The sequence below is a fragment of the Borostomias antarcticus genome (genome assembly GCF_949987555.1).
Source record: "Borostomias antarcticus genome assembly, chromosome: 14".
Lineage (NCBI taxonomy): Eukaryota > Metazoa > Chordata > Actinopteri > Stomiiformes > Stomiidae > Borostomias > Borostomias antarcticus.
Genome location: NC_140247.1, coordinates 11,642,341 through 11,659,134, shown reverse-complemented (window position 1 = coordinate 11,659,134; position 16,794 = coordinate 11,642,341). Strand labels below are relative to the sequence as shown.

Sequence of the window (16,794 nt, the reverse complement as noted above, 5' to 3'; positions counted from 1 at the left end):
AAAAAAAAAGGCAGTGAAACCATCTATTCATGTGTCTATTTCAGTCTCCCAGGGTGAAAAGGTGTGATGTTGATTAATTTACACACACAGAGGGGTTACTATGATGTCTATATACTGTCTGAGGGGGCGGGGCTTCACACAAACGATCTAATGACATCACCTGTACATACAATTCAGCACTCACAGAGGACTCATGTCTTCGCTTGGCTCCTTGACAAAATTAATCTTTATTTCATCTTAATAAAACAACATCATTAATACTTCAAACTAAACTTCTGAAAAGTAAAACCTCAATAAAAAAGTTATTTTATATCAACAATAAAAAGAACGAGATGCAGACAACACGCCAGTGTCAAGATAGTTCTCCTATTTGGTTGGCTTCACTCAAAATGCATATGAAGATTACATGATGTCTGGTTTTTAACCTGTTCTATACATTTTCTGGATGAATGCTGCCCTATGAGAATGCAAATCAGAACCCAACGTTGCTACAAAGAATGTAAGTAACCAAGTGTGTAGCTAAAATCTGTCTGAGGAAAATCAACAGTCATGGTAGGGGTCAAATAATGAATGATGTACAGTGAATAAAACTATCCTTTCGATGACTGGTTGAGTGTATGAATGTGTGTGCATATGCATGTGTCTGAGCGCAGTCACCATGATTTTCAAAAAAAGCTCTTCAGTACAAACACCCGATTCAGACCACAGCTGTCTGCTGTTTTTACATAATGCTAAAACAATAAAACAGGAAGAAAAAAAAAAACAACAATAGGAAAACTACATCTCCCAGCCCGCTGCCAAGATGAAACTGACACATTGTCTTCTGGGAGATGCAAGTACAGTAAGTCTCTTAAGGGTCCGCAGATTCAAATGAGGTCCATGAGAATCTCGTCCTCCATGACGCTGGATACCTGCGGCATCCCGGGTCCCTGCGCTACCGAGCCTCTCTGACCGGCCGTCATCAGCATCTGACCTATGGGAAAGACGCCGTGAAACAGAGGGTCAGAAATCTAGTTTCAAAATGTCGGATTTTACTTGGATTTCTTCACTTCTTTTCATTGTGTTTTATCATCATCTTAATTTCCCTGCTTTTACGTTCATTTTATGTCTATTTTATGAGAGGCATTCTGTGCGTGTAATTTCCCCTGCTGTAAAGCACTTTAAGCTGCATTTCTGTATGAAAGGCGCTATACAAATCAAGTTTTATCTTTATTATTAAAAACAGTCGAATGAAATTCAGGAAGATTATGAGTGTGGCTCGAGGGCGAAGGAGATTTACGATCGAGAGAGTGTTTCCCCAGGAGAAAGAAATTAAACGTTAGTTATATGATCTTAGTTATATGATCTGAACGAGTAAGTGGCGAACCCAACAGGCCTCTCCACAGTGCTGTCCCCCACCTGCTAGAGGCTGCCTCCACTGAGCCTGCATTTGAGCGCCCCCTCCTGGCGTCGGGTGGACCAGCTGCTGCCCCAGGCCCTGATGGGGCATCATACCCTGCATGTGGGGCACCCCGCCCTGCTGAGAGAGGAGCCGCGTCAACACGGACAATGATATTACAATTCATACACACTTCCTGAACAAAAAAAACAAGACACGCCCCTTCCTGGTACCCCCGGCTCGGGCGAGCGTTCTTACTGGCTGCTGCTGGAGGAGGAGGCTGCGCAGCTGCGGGTTGGCCCCTGGGTTCGGGAGGCGGAGCATGGCTCCCTGGGGCGGGGCTTGCCCGCCCTGAGCGACCTGGTTGGGCGGCGCGCCGGCGACAGGGGGCTGCTGGTTGGCCGCGCCGGCCGCCCTCATGTTGATCTGGAGGGGAGGTCAAGAGGTTTAGAGGAGGGGAGGGGTTGTGAACTGCTGAGAGGGAGTTCTCAATTGGAGTGGTTCACACCCCCGCGTGTGGAAACAGAGCCCTGGATGAGGGGCCTGGGTGTGGGAGGGCTGGGTGTGAGAGGCCTGGGTGTGGGGGGACTGGGTGTGTGAGGGGGCTGGGTGTGTGAGGGGGCTGGGTGTGTGAGGGGGCTGGGTGTGAGGGGACTGGGTGTGGGAGGGCTGGATGTGTGAGGGGGCTGGGTGTGGGAGGGCTGGATGTGTGAGGGGGCTGGGTGTGAGGGGACTGGGTGTGGGAGGGCTGGATGTGTGAGGGGGCTGGGTGTGAGGGGACTGTGTGAGGGGACTGGATGTGTGAGGGGGCTGGGTGTGTGAGGGGGCTGGGTGTGAGAGGCCTGGGTGTGAGGGGACTGGGTGTGGGAGGGCTGGGTGTGAGGGGACTGGGTGTGAGAGGGCTGGGTGTGGGAGGTCTGGGTGTGAGGGGACTGGGTGTGGGAGGTCTGGGTGTGAGGGGACTGGGTGTGGGAGGGCTGGGTGTGAGGGGACTGGGTGTGAGGGGACTGGATGTGTGAGGGGGCTGGGTGTGAGGGGACTGGGTGTGAGAGGGCTGGGTGTGAGGGGGCTGGGTGTGAGGGGACTGGGTGTGAGGGGACTGGGTGTGAGGGGACTGGGTGTGAGGGGGCTGGATGTGTGAGGGGGCTGGGTGTGAGGGGACTGGGTGTGGGAGGTCTGGGTGTGGGAGGTCTGGGTGTGGGAGGTCTGGGTGTGAGGGGACTGGGTGTGAGGGGACTGGATGTGTGAGGGGGCTGGGTTTGAGGGGACTGGGTGTGAGGGGACTGTGTGTGAGGGGACTGGGTGTGAGGGGACTGGGTGTGGGAAGGCTGGGTGTGGGAAGGCTGGGTGTGAGGGGAATGGGTGTGAGGGGAATTGGTGTGAGGGGACTGGGTGTGGGAGGTCTGGGTGTGGGAGGTCTGGGTGTGAGGGGACTGGGTGTGGGAGGGCTGGGTGTGGGGGGACTGGGTGTGAGGGGCCTGGGTGTGGGAGGTCTGGGTGTGAGGGGACTGGGTGTGCTAGGTGTGAGGGGACTGGGTGTGAGGGGACTGGGTGTGCTAGGTGTGAGGGGACTGGGTGTGGGAGGGCCTGGGTGTGGGAGGGCCTGGGTGTGAGGGGACTGGGTGTGCGAGGTCTGGGTGTGGGGGGGCTGGGTGTGAGGGGACTGGTTTCACAGTGGGAGGGTCCATTCACAGGGAGTGAGAGAGGAGACTGTGTGGAAACGAGCCATCCCACCAGACTGCACTGCACGTGTGTGTGTGTGTGTGTGTGTGTGCGCGTGTGCGTGTGTGTGAAATCTATAGAAATCCGCTCTATTGATAATTGTGATTGTGCACTTTTGACAGTATGTCACTTTTAAGATGATCTATTGTTTTTACTGTGAGTGTGTAAGAAACAGTTTGCACTGCTGCCATCCAGTCAAAATGAGATTTTAATCTCAATGGGTCTAAACCTGGTTAAATAAAAGGGTAATGAGAATGAAAAGTTTGTGTGTGTGTGTGTGTGTGTGCGAGAGATGTCGTCTCTCACCAGGTTGGTCTGCCTCTGCTGATCTTCCATCAGAGTGACCTGACTAACGGGCGGCAAACCCACCACCACAGACTGGACGACGGAGGAGAGACCAGCGACCGGGACAGGAGGAGGTGGGGGGGGGAGGGGGAGGAGGAGGAAGAGGAGCAGCAGAAGGAGGGAGGAGGGAGAGGTGGGGGGGGTGGTGAAGGTGTGGGAGAGAAGGAGAAGGGGAAGACAGGGTTAACAGGGCATGCAGACATGGCGGCGCAAGGAACGGAGGAGGTACGACAGGAGCACCAGAGAGAGGAGGAGGAGTGAGGAGGAGGAGTGAGGAGGAGGAGTGAGGAGTGGAGGATGCGAGCGTGAGGGAAGAGGAGTGTGTGAAGGAAGGGGGGGAGAAGTGTGTGTGAGTGTGTGTGTGTGTGGGGGGGGGGGGGGATGAGAGGCAGGCAGGCAGGCAGGCAGGCAGACAGACAGACAGACAGACAGACAGACAGACAGACAGACAGACAGACAGGCAGACAGACAGACAGACAGACAGGCAGACAGGCAGACAGGCAGACAGGCAGACAGGCAGACAAACTTCCAGGGCTGGGACTGTACCTGCTGTTGGACATTGCCATGGGAGACAGGGATGGGGGGACCGGCGGCCCTGTTGAGGAAGCTCTGGTTGGGAGGGACCTGGCCGGGCGCCATCGGACCCCCGGTGCCCAGCTGGGGGGGGGACACACACACACACACGACAAGCAGAGAGGGAGGGGGTTACGATCACCGGCACGTTGTTCCCTTTGCACCAGACACCCCAATATCTCCCGACGACAATGATGCACAAGACAGGGGGAAGGAGACCTCATCCCCGACAGCACAGCACACCTGCTGCACCCTGGGAAATGATTCCAATTCTCCCGTCACCCTCTCCGTTAATCCTCGCAGCCCAACAGATGTCGGGTTTGAGAGTAAGCGTAGCGCATATCATATTCCGGAGGAAACGCTCCACGGTTTTCCTGACTGAATATGCCGCGCTTAATCATATCTGGGATCACGACAGCGCTGGCTTCTGCGGCCGCGACCGAAACTACACTGATGCCGACTTCCAAGAAATCATTATTTGATAGCCACAGCAATTCCCCCCACAAACAACACAGATATGAATACATCATGGCAGGAGAGGCAATGGAGCCTCATTAGGATTTCATATCCCTCCAGCCTTGGCCGCGTTCTCTGGCTAATGCGTACATACGGTAAACGCACACACACACACACGCGCACAGGCCCAACGCTTCGCACCAGACGTGTGAGATCATCAGTGGCATGAGTTAACGAGCGTGGGGGGGCCATAACGGGAACGGGGAGTTAACATGACTGTAATGTTGCTTTTCTGTAAACAACAGCAGGTCGTTGTGCGTAGCGAGGCGTGCGGCTTCTCCGGTCGCTAGATCGGCACGCTAAGTGCCTGCTGCCTACCCCGCAGTACGGGGAGGGAAACGCGCTCGCTCGGAGACGCCCCGACGTTCATTTTGATTAAGAACGAACGGAGTTCGCGCCGGAGTGAATTTTAGCTTGGTGCGCACATTAGGGAGTGGGGTGTTGCTTGCAGTCCGGAAACGTGCGGAACTGGCCGCACGTTTACCTTTCTGAAGGCTCTGGAGATCTCAGTCTCTGTGCTAGCCTTCTGCAGCACACACACACACACACACACACACACCTCCTCTCTCTACCACCTCTCCACTGCACCGACATCTGATCATGTTACTCCAAATTTTTTATATTTAAGTGGTAAGCATAAATACTCGCTACATGTACATGCTATCAGACTACAACTATCAGAAGTTGACGTACAGTAGAAGAGGCTTTAAGAAATATATGAAGAATCTTTTAGATGGTCATTGGGGGTAATTTATGTATGATGAATTGAGTGTACCGATATGTGACATCCTGGATTAAACCTGGGGTTACAAGTCTTGGTGTTATCGTACAGTAGATTCAGATCTAAGTCCCATACGAGCAAAGTAACAACAATCTAATTTTTCCATCTTAAAAACATAGCTAAAGTACGGCCATTTATAAATCAAAACAGATGCAGAAAAATTGATTCATGCTTTTATTTGAAGCCGACTCGATTACTGTAATGCACTCTTCACTGGCCTCCCCCCAAAAAACAAAGACCTCAGCTCATTTGAAAGTCCTGCAGCGCGACTGTTAACCAGAACCAAGAGGACAGAGCACATTCGCTGTCTTAGCTGCTCTGCACCGGCTCCCAGTAACATTGAGAGTTGGTTTTAACGTCCTCCTCCTTATATATAAAGCCCTTAATGGGCGAGGACCGAGCTACATTGTTAACTCCCTTGTCAACTACGTGCCTTCAAGAACACTGTGATCATCCACTGCTGGTTTACTAAAAGTTCCCGGCAACCATCAGAAGAAGATCAGGAGTGCAGCCTTTGTCAATGATGGCCCTATGGAACACAATACCTATAGATATCGGGGAAGCCAGCTCGCAAAAAAAAATGTTGTTTTTTTTAAAGCTAAAAACGTATCTCTTCATTTAGCTTTTTTTAGTAGCTTCTTTTGCACTTTTCTCTTTTTCATGTATATCTCTCCAGTGCAATATTTTATTAAATTGTCGTTTTTAATACTGTATTTTACATGATTTATTTTCTTTATCTTTTATTGTGTTTTATCTTCCATCTTATTGTCCTGCTGGGACCTTTATTTAGTTTATTTTTATATGAGTCACTCCATGCATGTTCAGTACATTCTGTGTTGTAAAGCACTTTGAGCTGCATTTATTAGTATGAAAGATGCTATACAAATTAAGTGAATTATTATTATTATTATTATATTATTATTATTGTATTATGATTATTTTTATTGTGACCATGTTATGTACTGATATGTATTAATGTTATGTTTTATATGCAATATTGACAGGGTTCCCACTCTCAAGTCAAATGTCAAATTCTCTGACTTTTCCCTGACTTTTCTCTTGGTCGTTTGGGTGAGTTCGTACGCCCTCTCCCTCCAGGCTCGGGGCCGAGGGGCTATCCTTTTACCACCCCGAGCCTGGGTGAGGCCGAGCCCAAATGTGCATCGATATGCGGCTCTGTGGTAATGTGCTGTGGTTCCTGCGCGGCGGAGGCCAGCGGTCTGGATGCCTGCGAGGATGGGAAGGTTGTCCACAGGAGTGGGACGCAGGCATCCCTGTCACGATGCGCAAGGCTTCGTTGATAGGCGGGTCGATGAGGCGGGTGTGAGCGCTGCAGCATCACACCGGTGCACCATATTCACTGGTGGAGTAGACCAGGGCTAGGGCTGCCGTACGCAGTGTATTTGCGCTGGCGCCCCAGCCCGATCGGACCAGTCGCCTCATCAACGCCACATGAGTTGCCGCGACTTTTCCCAGACTTTCCCTGACTAAAAACTGACTGTCCACGACTTGTAATGAAGGGAAAAACAGGTCGCCTTGGTGCTGAGCTGATGAGCTGATGAGACTTGGGTGGAAGAGGAAGCCGTCGGCATCATGCTTCTTAGCGTCTGCGTTGCTGCGAAGGGCTTCCTCCCCCGTAGGCTATGAGATAGATCAATAGTTTTCCAAACTTTACATTTAGCTTTTCTGACATCTATTCTTAACACCCAGTCTTTGAAGTCATCCTTTTGTAGCCAAAGCTCTTGAAATGTTCACTTTTTCCTGGCATGTCTGCCTTAGCTAGCAGGTATGGGAGACGGCATGTTGTAGCGAACGGGGGGCAGGAACGCCCCTGAGCGGGATTCGAACTCAGGTCTCTCGCTCCTCAAGCGGCCGCGTAACCAACAACGCCAAGAGGGCTGACCTACTGGTGCTGCCGCCAACGGACTTTATGAGGTAGGAACGCTAGCGTATCTTGACTGAAGTGATGCCAGTTGTTGACAAGCAGGAAGTGGATAAATGGGCGCTGAAAAATTAAGTAACCATAACAACCACTCACATGACGCAATACCGTAAACGTGTGAAATAACCAAATAAAAAAAGAATCCTGCATGGAAAATATTACACTTTGATAAATTACAACTACAATTTCACAAAATTCCCTGATACTCCATGACTTGGCCCAAAAAATGATAAAACCCCCTGACTTTCCCTGTCTGGAACAGACTTTAAAATTCCATGATATTCCAGAAATTCCATGACCGGTAGAAACCCTGTATTGGTGTGTATTGATTATGTTTTAATGTTCAGGAGTCTTGGAAGAGTAGCCATGGGCTAAAAGAGGTCCCAATAAAAACTCAAACTCTACCCCCTCTCTCCCAGTTCGACCCCAACCCCCTCTGCCAGATCAGTCCACCCGCCCACCCCCCCCCCCCATCACCCCTCTCTACCCCCCCCCCTCTCTCCCAGTCTGTAACCCCCCCCCCCCCCCCCCCACACACACACACACACACACACACACACACACACACACACACACAACCGCCGCTCCCCCAGTCTGTACCCCCCCACCCCCATCTCTCCCAGACCCCTCCCCCGTCGTACCGAGCGGTGCTGCTGGACCTGCTTGTGGTTGGTGATGACCTGCCGGATGCCGTTGACGAAGCCGCTTTGGTCGTTGGGGATGAGGCCCATGAAGATCCTCTTCTTGGAGGAGTAGAGCAGCATGAGCACGCGCACCTCGCAGGGGGCGCTGTGGGGGAAGTGGACGCAGCCGGCCTGCAGGAGGCGGCAGAGTCGACCCTTCATATTCACACGCACGAGCAACAGGACAATACAAGGCCAGCTCAACAACAAGCCATTGTTAAAGACCCACCTCTTCTCGATGGCATTCAATTCCGAGTCGAGCTAGACCCCTCGATTTTCATTTGTGCTGCTATTGTGTGTGTTATTGTTATGTTGATTATTGTTATTATCTGTTTCTAGTATTTTCGCTTGTTCAGCACTTTGGTCAACTATGGTTGTTTTAAATGTGCTATAAAAATATACAAATAAGGTTTGACTTGACTTAAACAACAGTTCCTCCTTTATATTGGTGCCAAATCCCACTGGTTGTTTTTTTGTGTGGTACAGTGCTCCCTCTAGTGACTCAATCACAACACTGCATCTAGTGGACAGGGGTGGGACCTGCAGTCAGATAATACTGAGACATGTTGAAGGGGATAATGGCAATGTCAATAATGGCATTAGATATAGAGGCAGAGAGAGACACGGGTTAGTGAGATCATCAGAGATGTGCTTACGAATCCGTTGGCCATGATGCGGTAAAGGCCCTTCAGAGATTCCACGTCTTTGTTGGTGAAGAGAAACTGAACCATTCGGGAGTTTCTGAAGAGCGGTCCGAGAGTCGTCTGGGGGGGGGGGGGGGGGGGGGGGGAGAGACTCATGATCGAACTGGTCGTTACTGAAAAAACACATCACTCACCACACTCTCTCACTCACACACACACACACACACACACATACACACTGGGTCTCTCACCAATAACTGTTGTGGTATCAGTTGCATGATCAGCTTCTGTGGCCACTGTTCTGCATTTCTGTCGGAAGACACAGACACACCCCCTTAACGTACCCCCAGTAATACACACATCCTCCTCATCCTCCTCATCCTCATCCGTCTGCCGGCGTCCAGGGCTGCTGTACTCACAGGTTCTCTCCCTGGTTGACCTGGACCTGGCACGGCAGCGAGCGGGTGAGTTTGGTGTTTGAATCCATAGACGAGGCTTTGGGCTTCTGAAGGGATGAATGGAGAGGTGGGGGGGGTGGGGGGGGGGGTGGGAGGAGAGGAGTGCAGAAACGGAGAGAGGGAGGTCTGGAAGTTAACATACACAGCGGGTACCGGGTCGGGGTGTGGGGGGGGGGTGCATTTGATTACGACTTCGGAGCCGAAAGGCGGCGGGGACATGAGGAATCGCCCCCTGGCGAGCGCGGGGGGGGGGCCTTACCCGCGGTCGATGGCGCCCGGCTCCTGCGGGATAATAAGCGCCGTCGTTCGTCTTCTGCCGATCGATGGCGGATCAATACTTAATCAATCCCCTCTATCCGTCAGGGCGGGACCCCGAGACCCCGCGTGGACTATTACCGCTGCATTGTGCTGGGTTTTTCTCCCAGGAGATATGCAGGTTATTTATGCGACGGGGCTTTCATGACTGAGGAGGGGGGAGACGGGGGATATGGATCATGACAGCAGCCTACGAGACGCTGGACACAACGGGGGGTTACAGTCCCGGGTCTAAACTGGACCCTGGGTTGATAGGGGAGCTTTGCTGCAGTTTGCAACTCTTCCCTGTGGCCCCTGGTGCCAGGATGAGTCTGAGGTCATTGTCCCCGGTTACGGCCACGAGGTGACTGAAAACGTCCCTTCATTGGTCGCCTGTTAAGTTTTATAGAATTGATTTTTAAGATCCTTTTATTGGTGTTCAAAATCCCTCCACGGAGTAGCGCCTGAGTACTTGTCGGACATGTTTTTAATGTCGGCTCCCCCCACACCCCTCTGGTCTTCTGGCGCTGGCGTGGTAGTCGCTCCCTGAGTGAGGACTACGGAGACTACGGACAGTGAGGCGACGCCGAGTGTCTCTGGTCCAGCCCGCCATAGGAGCTGAGGCCCATCAGCATCTCTACACACTTTTAAACGCAATCTCAACACTCGCCTTTTTAATCTAGCATTCTCTTAATCTTTTTTTTTTAATCTTATTTTAATCTACTCCGTTACACTGTACCTCCCTGGTTTATCTGTTTCACCATGTTTCATATCTCATAGTTTTTTCTGTATTATTGCTATTTTGTTTTTTTCTTTCATTGTATTGTTGTATTTTGTACTTTCTTGTATTTTGCGACTTTGCATGAAAGGCGCTATATAAATAACACCTGATTTGATTTGACTGAGGGAGAAGTTAAAAATGGTGAGGAGCAAATCTTTTTTGCATACTAAAACAGTCGAGAGAACGCTACTATTTCTGCATCTTTTCATCTTGCGGATGACAATATACTGTAGTGCCATTTTGACTCGATGCCAACAATTACCCATCTTACCTTTTCCATGTGTTTGTGCAACATGGTCATAATATGAAATATAAGGATTATTTATGGTAGATTGCATGGTCACCACCTAAAACTGGTCTGGGAGGTTTAATGAAATTCATTGATTTAACCATCAAATATCCTCTGAAAGGCTTGATACCAACAGCATAAGACTACTACTTCAAACTAAATCTAATCTAAATCTAATAATAGTCTACATTTATTTCACAGCAGTGGTGAAGCCAGTACTAAACCCGAGTGCCCTCGTACAATTTAGGGAATTGGAGCATTCGGAACGTCTACAGAATGCAAAATAATAGAGTCTATGTAGGATTTTAACCACTGCTGAGATGACTGCTAAAATCAACACAATTATAGCCAACAGCGTCAGGGTCATTCAATTAAAAAAGAAAATGATCAGATTGTTATGTTTCTCTCTTCTCATGCCACCTCTCTCTCTCCCTCTCCCTCTTTCTCTCTCTCCCTCCCTCTCTCTCTCTCGTTGGCTGAAACTTCACTTCCCTGTCATTTCCATTCTGTGGATTGTTACAATGGAAAAAAACAAACAGCTTGTGTGCCCTCATGGCTGGGCCTGCTATGGCCCTAGTGTAGAGCTGGGAAGCGCTTCCTCATACTGTACACCGGCTGTGTGACTGCGTTTGATTAAATAGCGCTTTTTTTAAACGACAGGGATTCATGGCTTGCTCTTTCTTCCAGTACAGCTACATATGGCTTACAGGGGAGAACGTCAATAGATATCGATCAAGCTGTTGGTTCAGGTGGCCTCGAAACACAAAACACATCCCGACCTGATTAGTGTTGCAGAGAATTCACATGCATTTCCCCCAGGGTACCTTCCATGTGTGTCAGATACTTTGATCATTCGGACCTGAAGCCAAACCAATTACAGTGGAAGCACCAAACCAATACTGTATTATTTATCAGAAGATAATCAATCAGATTTAATAACAGGTTTGCTGAAGGCAGTGATTATAATGTTGCCTGTGCTAGAAGGACTATTAGTGGCTATTGAAACCATGAGGTTCTTAAGACGATCACTGAAAGCAAGTGAGAGTTTCCCTCACCTCTTGCCACTCCAGCACGCCGCTCCACGCCACGATCTTATTGGCTACCCCTTGCTGCTGCTGTCCAATGGGATTTGCTGCCGATACACCTGGCTGTCATGTGAGAACAGCGAGAGAAGGAGGAGGAGTTGAAGAGACTTCAGGGTGACGTCGCTGTGAATATACATTATTGTCGATACGACAAATAAGATACAGTGACCAGTCACCATGCCAGGCTGCAACGAAGGAGGCGTCTGCTGATTGGCCGAGGCCTGCTGCTGAGGCGGCGGCGGCGGCTGCTGCTGATTGGGTGCCGGCTGTCCAGGGGGCTGGACTTGCTGCTGCTGCTGCTGCTGCTGGTTGGGAGGAGCCTGCTGCTGAGGCATCATGGGAGTGGAGACGGTGGTGACCGTGGCCAGGCTAGGCTGGCTAGAAGCTGCCAGCTTCACCACCGCCACGGATGGGAGGTTGGGCTGTCCGGTGAACGGAGGGCCGGGATTGACCATCCCTGGGACTGGGAAGGGGGCGGGGCCAGACAGGGCAAATCAGAGACACAATCCAACAGAAATACAGGAAGTAAACTGACGGCGCTCCGTTGACACAGAAAACAACAATCTGCGATATTTGTCAAACGCTAGGAAGTCGAAAACTTTTTCGCAATGTCCTAATTAAATTGCAACCTTGTTGTTCTGTGGAGTTGTTATTTACATCTCGACTGTTCTGCCTTTTGGAGGCTCAAGAAATAGCTGCTTGTCATTTTTAACGTTTTTAACAGATACAGTGATATCATTGCAGAAACCCGAATGTTGAGATCGACCAAAGTGGTGTTATTGTTTTGAATATGAACATTCCATTAAACGGTCTATATGGTACTGTACAACACAGAGAATATGGACGGTGTTCTGACAATCTATGCTACCTTGTCGAAAAATGCTACCGTAGCGCGAATTGATGGCAAAGAAAGTTATTTGATAGAGGATTTTGGTCTGTTGAAATATGCTACCCCTGAAATCTTACATAAAGATGTTATTTAAATATGCTCCGGACGTTCTTACAGTACACTTATCCCTGTTTTGAATCAAAAAACATGAATTAAGGTAATGCTAATAATGCTGTTTTTCTAATCTAGAGTTATATATACACAGAACCACTAGATAGCGCCGCTCGAAAGGTAGCGTAGGTGGATAGAACACCGGGGTGCGAGGGAACGGACGACGGCGCCGACTCACAGCGACTCTTCTGGTTGTTGGCCGCCTCCACCGCCATCTGGGCGGCCGCCTGGGCGGCGTTCAGCGAGGGCGGAGCCTGAGAGGGGGGGGGAGGAGAGGCGACAGTGCGGTCAGAGCGCCCGTCTTTTCTGCTCGATCTCTCGTGGTCTAGAGCAACGGCGAGACTCGAAACGCTTATCGGAACACGGGTTCGGTACCTGATATGAATGGGCGGAGCTTATCGGCGGAGGTGCCTGGGAGGCGGCGCCGAGGGGCTGACTGACAGGCAGGGGCTGCGGGGGTAAGATGGGCTTCATCGGGCTCGGCCCCCCCCCTGAGGACACTGGCGGTGACACACAAAAGACAAGACATTCTTAAATCAGTCGGTGAATCAATCCCGACTCGTATCCATTAAAAACCACAACGATATTCCGTTTTACGCGCGGTTTCGCCTCCCGATTTACCGGGAAGCGCGATGCCTCGGACCAGCACCATGTGGAAGGGGTCTTGGCTGTAGTCTGGGTGGGATTCAGCCGGCCCCCCTACTGGCGACGCCCTCTCAAAGAGCGACCGCAACGCGGGCAACTTCCGTGGCGCCACCACCGAGAAGTGAATGCCTCTCTAAAAAAAAAAAAAAAAAATGAAAAAGCATGAATTCTGGTCAGGTTATACAGGAATGGTGTTATCTAACGGACGGTTTCCATCTGGATCCTCACATCTCTGATGATCTTGACCAGGTTGTCGGCGGTGCATCCCGTGTAGCTGACGCTCTCCACGGCAGGGAGGAGGTAGGGCGGCGAGTTACACAGCAGCACACACACTTTATGCGTTTGACCTCTGAGAAAGACAGACAGGGCAGATGTTACGGTACAGTGTGTGCGTGCGCGCGTGTGTGTGTGTGTCTTTGTTAAAGAGAATGTGTGTGTGTGTCTTTGTTTAAGAGAATGTGTGTGTGTGTGTGTGTGCGTGTGTCTCTGTTTAAGAGAATGTGTGTGTGTGTGTGTGTGCATCTGTTTAAGAGAATGTGTGTGTGTATGTGTGTGTGTGTGTGTGTGTGTGTGTGCGCGCTTGCGAAGCCTGCGACTCACATCTGCTCTCTCATCTTCTTGAAGTCGTCAAACAGCTGTAAGGCCACCGACAGTCCCTCTGCGATGAGACTGCAGCTCTCCGCCCCGCCTCCCATGAACCTGACGGGCAAACAGCCACAGACGGAGCCATTAGAGAGGGCAAAACTCCTACTGCCCCCACCAGGCTTTCCCAACCTGGGGTCCGGGCCGCCCCTTAGTGGGGCGCCAACGATCGCAGGGGGTGCGCCAGGCCTCAGATAAATTGAGGCATTAATATCATATTTAGCTAGAATAATATTTGTTAAAGAATCATGTCATTGTCATGTCACTCAGCATTTATAACAAAATACATGATTATGTCTGATAATCCCAGTCTACGACAGCCTCCGTAGGACGTAGACTGGATGGGAGGGGGGCTCTAGGGAAGAAAGGTTGGGAACCACTGGTCTAGACTAGAGGTCTTCTCGGGTCTAAAATGTGGACCCAAAACCGAGATGGACCTGAGACATGCGTTCTGCGATCCGACTAAATCCGATCTTTTTTCTTCTTTTTTTTTTTTTAATATGTATACCGGACCCGATTTTGTCCAAGAGCAGGAGTAGGACAGAGACCAGAGACCCGAGTCGGATCGGGTATTTTACGGATCCGACAGGCAGTAGTAGCATTAGTAGTAGCATTAATCGCTTAGGCTGTCACGGCTGTTGGCTTGCATGCTGTTGCATCACAGTTTGATGGAATTGCGATTTCCTCTCAATCTTGACAGGATCAATCGCTGTTTTGTCAGGCTGTGATGTGGCAGCATGGAAATGAAACGGCCGTAAATAAATAAGGCTACACAAAGCTGCTGCTAGGTTTGACCTCTTTATATACATTTTCTTTCAGCTTATTTTTCACAAGGTAGGCTACTGGTGGTGGCTGCCGTGTCTCCGCTTGTGTCGCGCCTGTGGTCTCACTGAATTCGGGTCATGCGTTTCTCTCGGGTATTATGCATAATGACAAACAGACCCAGGACCTGAGGTAATAGAATTGGATCCACCCGAACCCAATTGACCATAATACAGACCTGCAAACTCTGGAGTAGTGAAAAAGGTGACGACATACAAAACTAAAACCCTCTAGATTCACTGAAACTACCATGGTTAACATAAAAAGGTGACTGTAGCCAAAAGGTGACAAGTTTGCAGGTCTGATAATAAAAGCGTGGAAATGTGGACCCGGACCCGTACAGGTCTGGTTCGGGTCCTCTCAGATTTACCTGACCCGTGAAGACCTCTAGTCTAGACCACTACTGTAGCCTGTACAGTAGAAGCAGGTATGTCACAAGCCAGCTCTACTCAGAGCTTCTTACTGGATGCTGTCGATCCAGGAGACGAACTCAAAGGCAGAGCTGGTTGGAGCGTGACATTGGACGTAAGACTCTGGAGCGCAGTCCACCGTGTTGAACACCACGAGTCCGTACTGTGTACCTCCATACTGAGAGAGGAGGAAGGGGGTAGAACGCGAAGGACTGGGTAAGTATGTTTGGGTAAGTATGTTTCATCGTTGTGTCACAGAGATATCTTATCTTCAGCACAGTGGTGAAGCGCAAAGACTCACGTCTCCTCCGAAGTCTGTTTCGGCAGGAGGACCGCCATTGAAGTACCTGTGGTGATGAAACAACATGGAATTAACTCAGGACTCCCACCTAGGGATGTGTGGAAAAACCTTCCAAGAAAATACAAGAAAAACGTCCAAGTACACTTACTCAATCGCAGGCAAAATGTAATTTTTTCTAAGGGATTCAAAGTATGGGCCAAGGTTGGCTGTTCCTTCAATGACAAACACCACGTCAGCCACCTGATTGGCTCCGGGTTTAGTGGGCGGGTCCATGAGCGTCGAACCCGCCACCATCAGTCTATAGAGAGAAAAGAAAGGAACGTAAGAAAAAGTCAGTGACCTCAAAAGTAATTTCATTGTGCTGCTGGCCTTGTCTGAGGCGGAGAAAGTCATTTGTTTGATGGTGTGACAAAACCATGTACTGTAGGCCAAATCTTCCTGAGTTCCATTCTTCCTGGATTCACTTAATGCCAACTGGTCAGTTATTTGACATTGAATGGAAGGTTTTAGCACTTCACTACATTCACTTCACACATAAATTTCTGCACTTTGAGATTGTCTCATAAATAAAATGAATTGTGGGTGTGTTACTGTAGATGACATGGATGTGCTCAAGGACCATGCTGGGACGCTGGCCAACTCTATAATAGCAAACACCGTTCTAACCATGGATGGGGGCTGAAGCCAGGCTAGATGGGTTGCCAGCTTGCAAAATAGGCAGCATTTCACACTGGACCAACGTAGCTAGCTACAGCTATAGGCCTATAGCTACAGCCTAGCTTAGCTGTAACGTTCTCTTTTAAGCTGTGGAGGACGACAATGATCACAGAAACAAACACAGCCAACTTTCATCATATTCATGGCCAACCTATGGCGATATTATTATAATCGCGCAAGAGATAGTTAACACAAATCATCTTTGTTAGCAGCGACCGTGTGGAGAAGTAAGTGTGCATGGTTTCTTTTTTGCGTGCTAGCACGACTGAACCTGCAAAGCTAAGAGTCATTCGTTTTGTTTCTAACAGGCGACGGCCCGTCAAAAACCGGTAAAGTCTTTGAGTCCACCAAACCACAATATTGCAAACAAACACCAAAGAGTAAACTATCAACATGGTAAACAGACACTATAAACTAATAATAACAACTTTGTAAGGGACGTTAACGTAAGGTCATGTCGAACTCTGAACCCAGGCAGCTACCTACCCCTTTCGCTAGAAGAGATAGGTTCACCGCGGGACGGCCCCTGTAACCTAAACGAATCAATATCTAGAGCTGACTGGCTAGCATTAAATTATTTCGAATCGCGAGAGTAAATGATTGCATTTTCATATCAGTTTACTCACCTCTTTTTATTCAGCCGTCAGCTAAATAATTTTGCGAGTAGTCCAAGTATTGAAAGACTATTTTCGCAGTTAATACAGCGAACCCATTTTCATTTTGACACAAAGTGCCGCCGTGCACCGTCAACAAATCATGAATCTAC

The 16,794-nt window shown here is 49.7% G+C and overlaps 1 protein-coding gene across 3 annotated transcripts; it reads right to left on the bottom strand.

The window, feature by feature from the left end:
* Positions 1-208: 208 nt before the first annotated feature.
* med25 (mediator complex subunit 25) lies at positions 209-16,794 on the bottom strand. Of its 3 annotated transcripts, XM_084448988.1 has the most exons (20): positions 16,655-16,794; positions 15,460-15,609; positions 15,312-15,357; positions 15,064-15,188; positions 13,737-13,835; positions 13,365-13,485; positions 13,113-13,269; positions 12,867-12,991; positions 12,670-12,745; positions 11,668-11,954; positions 11,462-11,554; positions 9,004-9,089; positions 8,836-8,893; positions 8,597-8,704; positions 7,899-8,072; positions 3,992-4,102; positions 3,407-3,478; positions 1,637-1,804; positions 1,399-1,519; positions 209-973 (listed from the first exon to the last, which is right to left on the bottom strand). In XM_084448988.1, exons 2-20 carry the CDS (start codon positions 15,603-15,605, stop codon positions 867-869), a joined length of 2,280 nt encoding a protein of 759 aa, XP_084305114.1. In that variant the 5' UTR covers positions 15,606-15,609; positions 16,655-16,794; the 3' UTR covers positions 209-866. The 3 variants fall into 3 exon arrangements, with proteins under 3 accessions (XP_084305114.1, XP_084305115.1, XP_084305116.1); XM_084448989.1 differs by lacking the exon at positions 3,407-3,478; XM_084448990.1 differs by lacking the exons at positions 15,064-15,188; positions 15,312-15,357; positions 15,460-15,609; positions 16,655-16,794 and adding an exon at positions 14,971-14,982.

Excerpts from the sequence above, each read along its gene's own strand:
- med25 (XM_084448988.1), bottom strand. The coding sequence starts at position 15,605 with ATGGTGGCGGGTTCGACGCTCATGGACCCGCCCACTAAACCCGGAGCC. Across the intron at positions 15,358-15,459 it reads TACATTTTGCCTGCGATTGA|GTACTTCAATGGCGGTCCTC; the intron begins GTAAGTGTACTT and ends TCATCACCACAG. Across the intron at positions 9,090-11,461 it reads GCGTGCTGGAGTGGCAAGAG|AAGCCCAAAGCCTCGTCTAT; the intron begins GTGAGGGAAACT and ends TCATCCCTTCAG.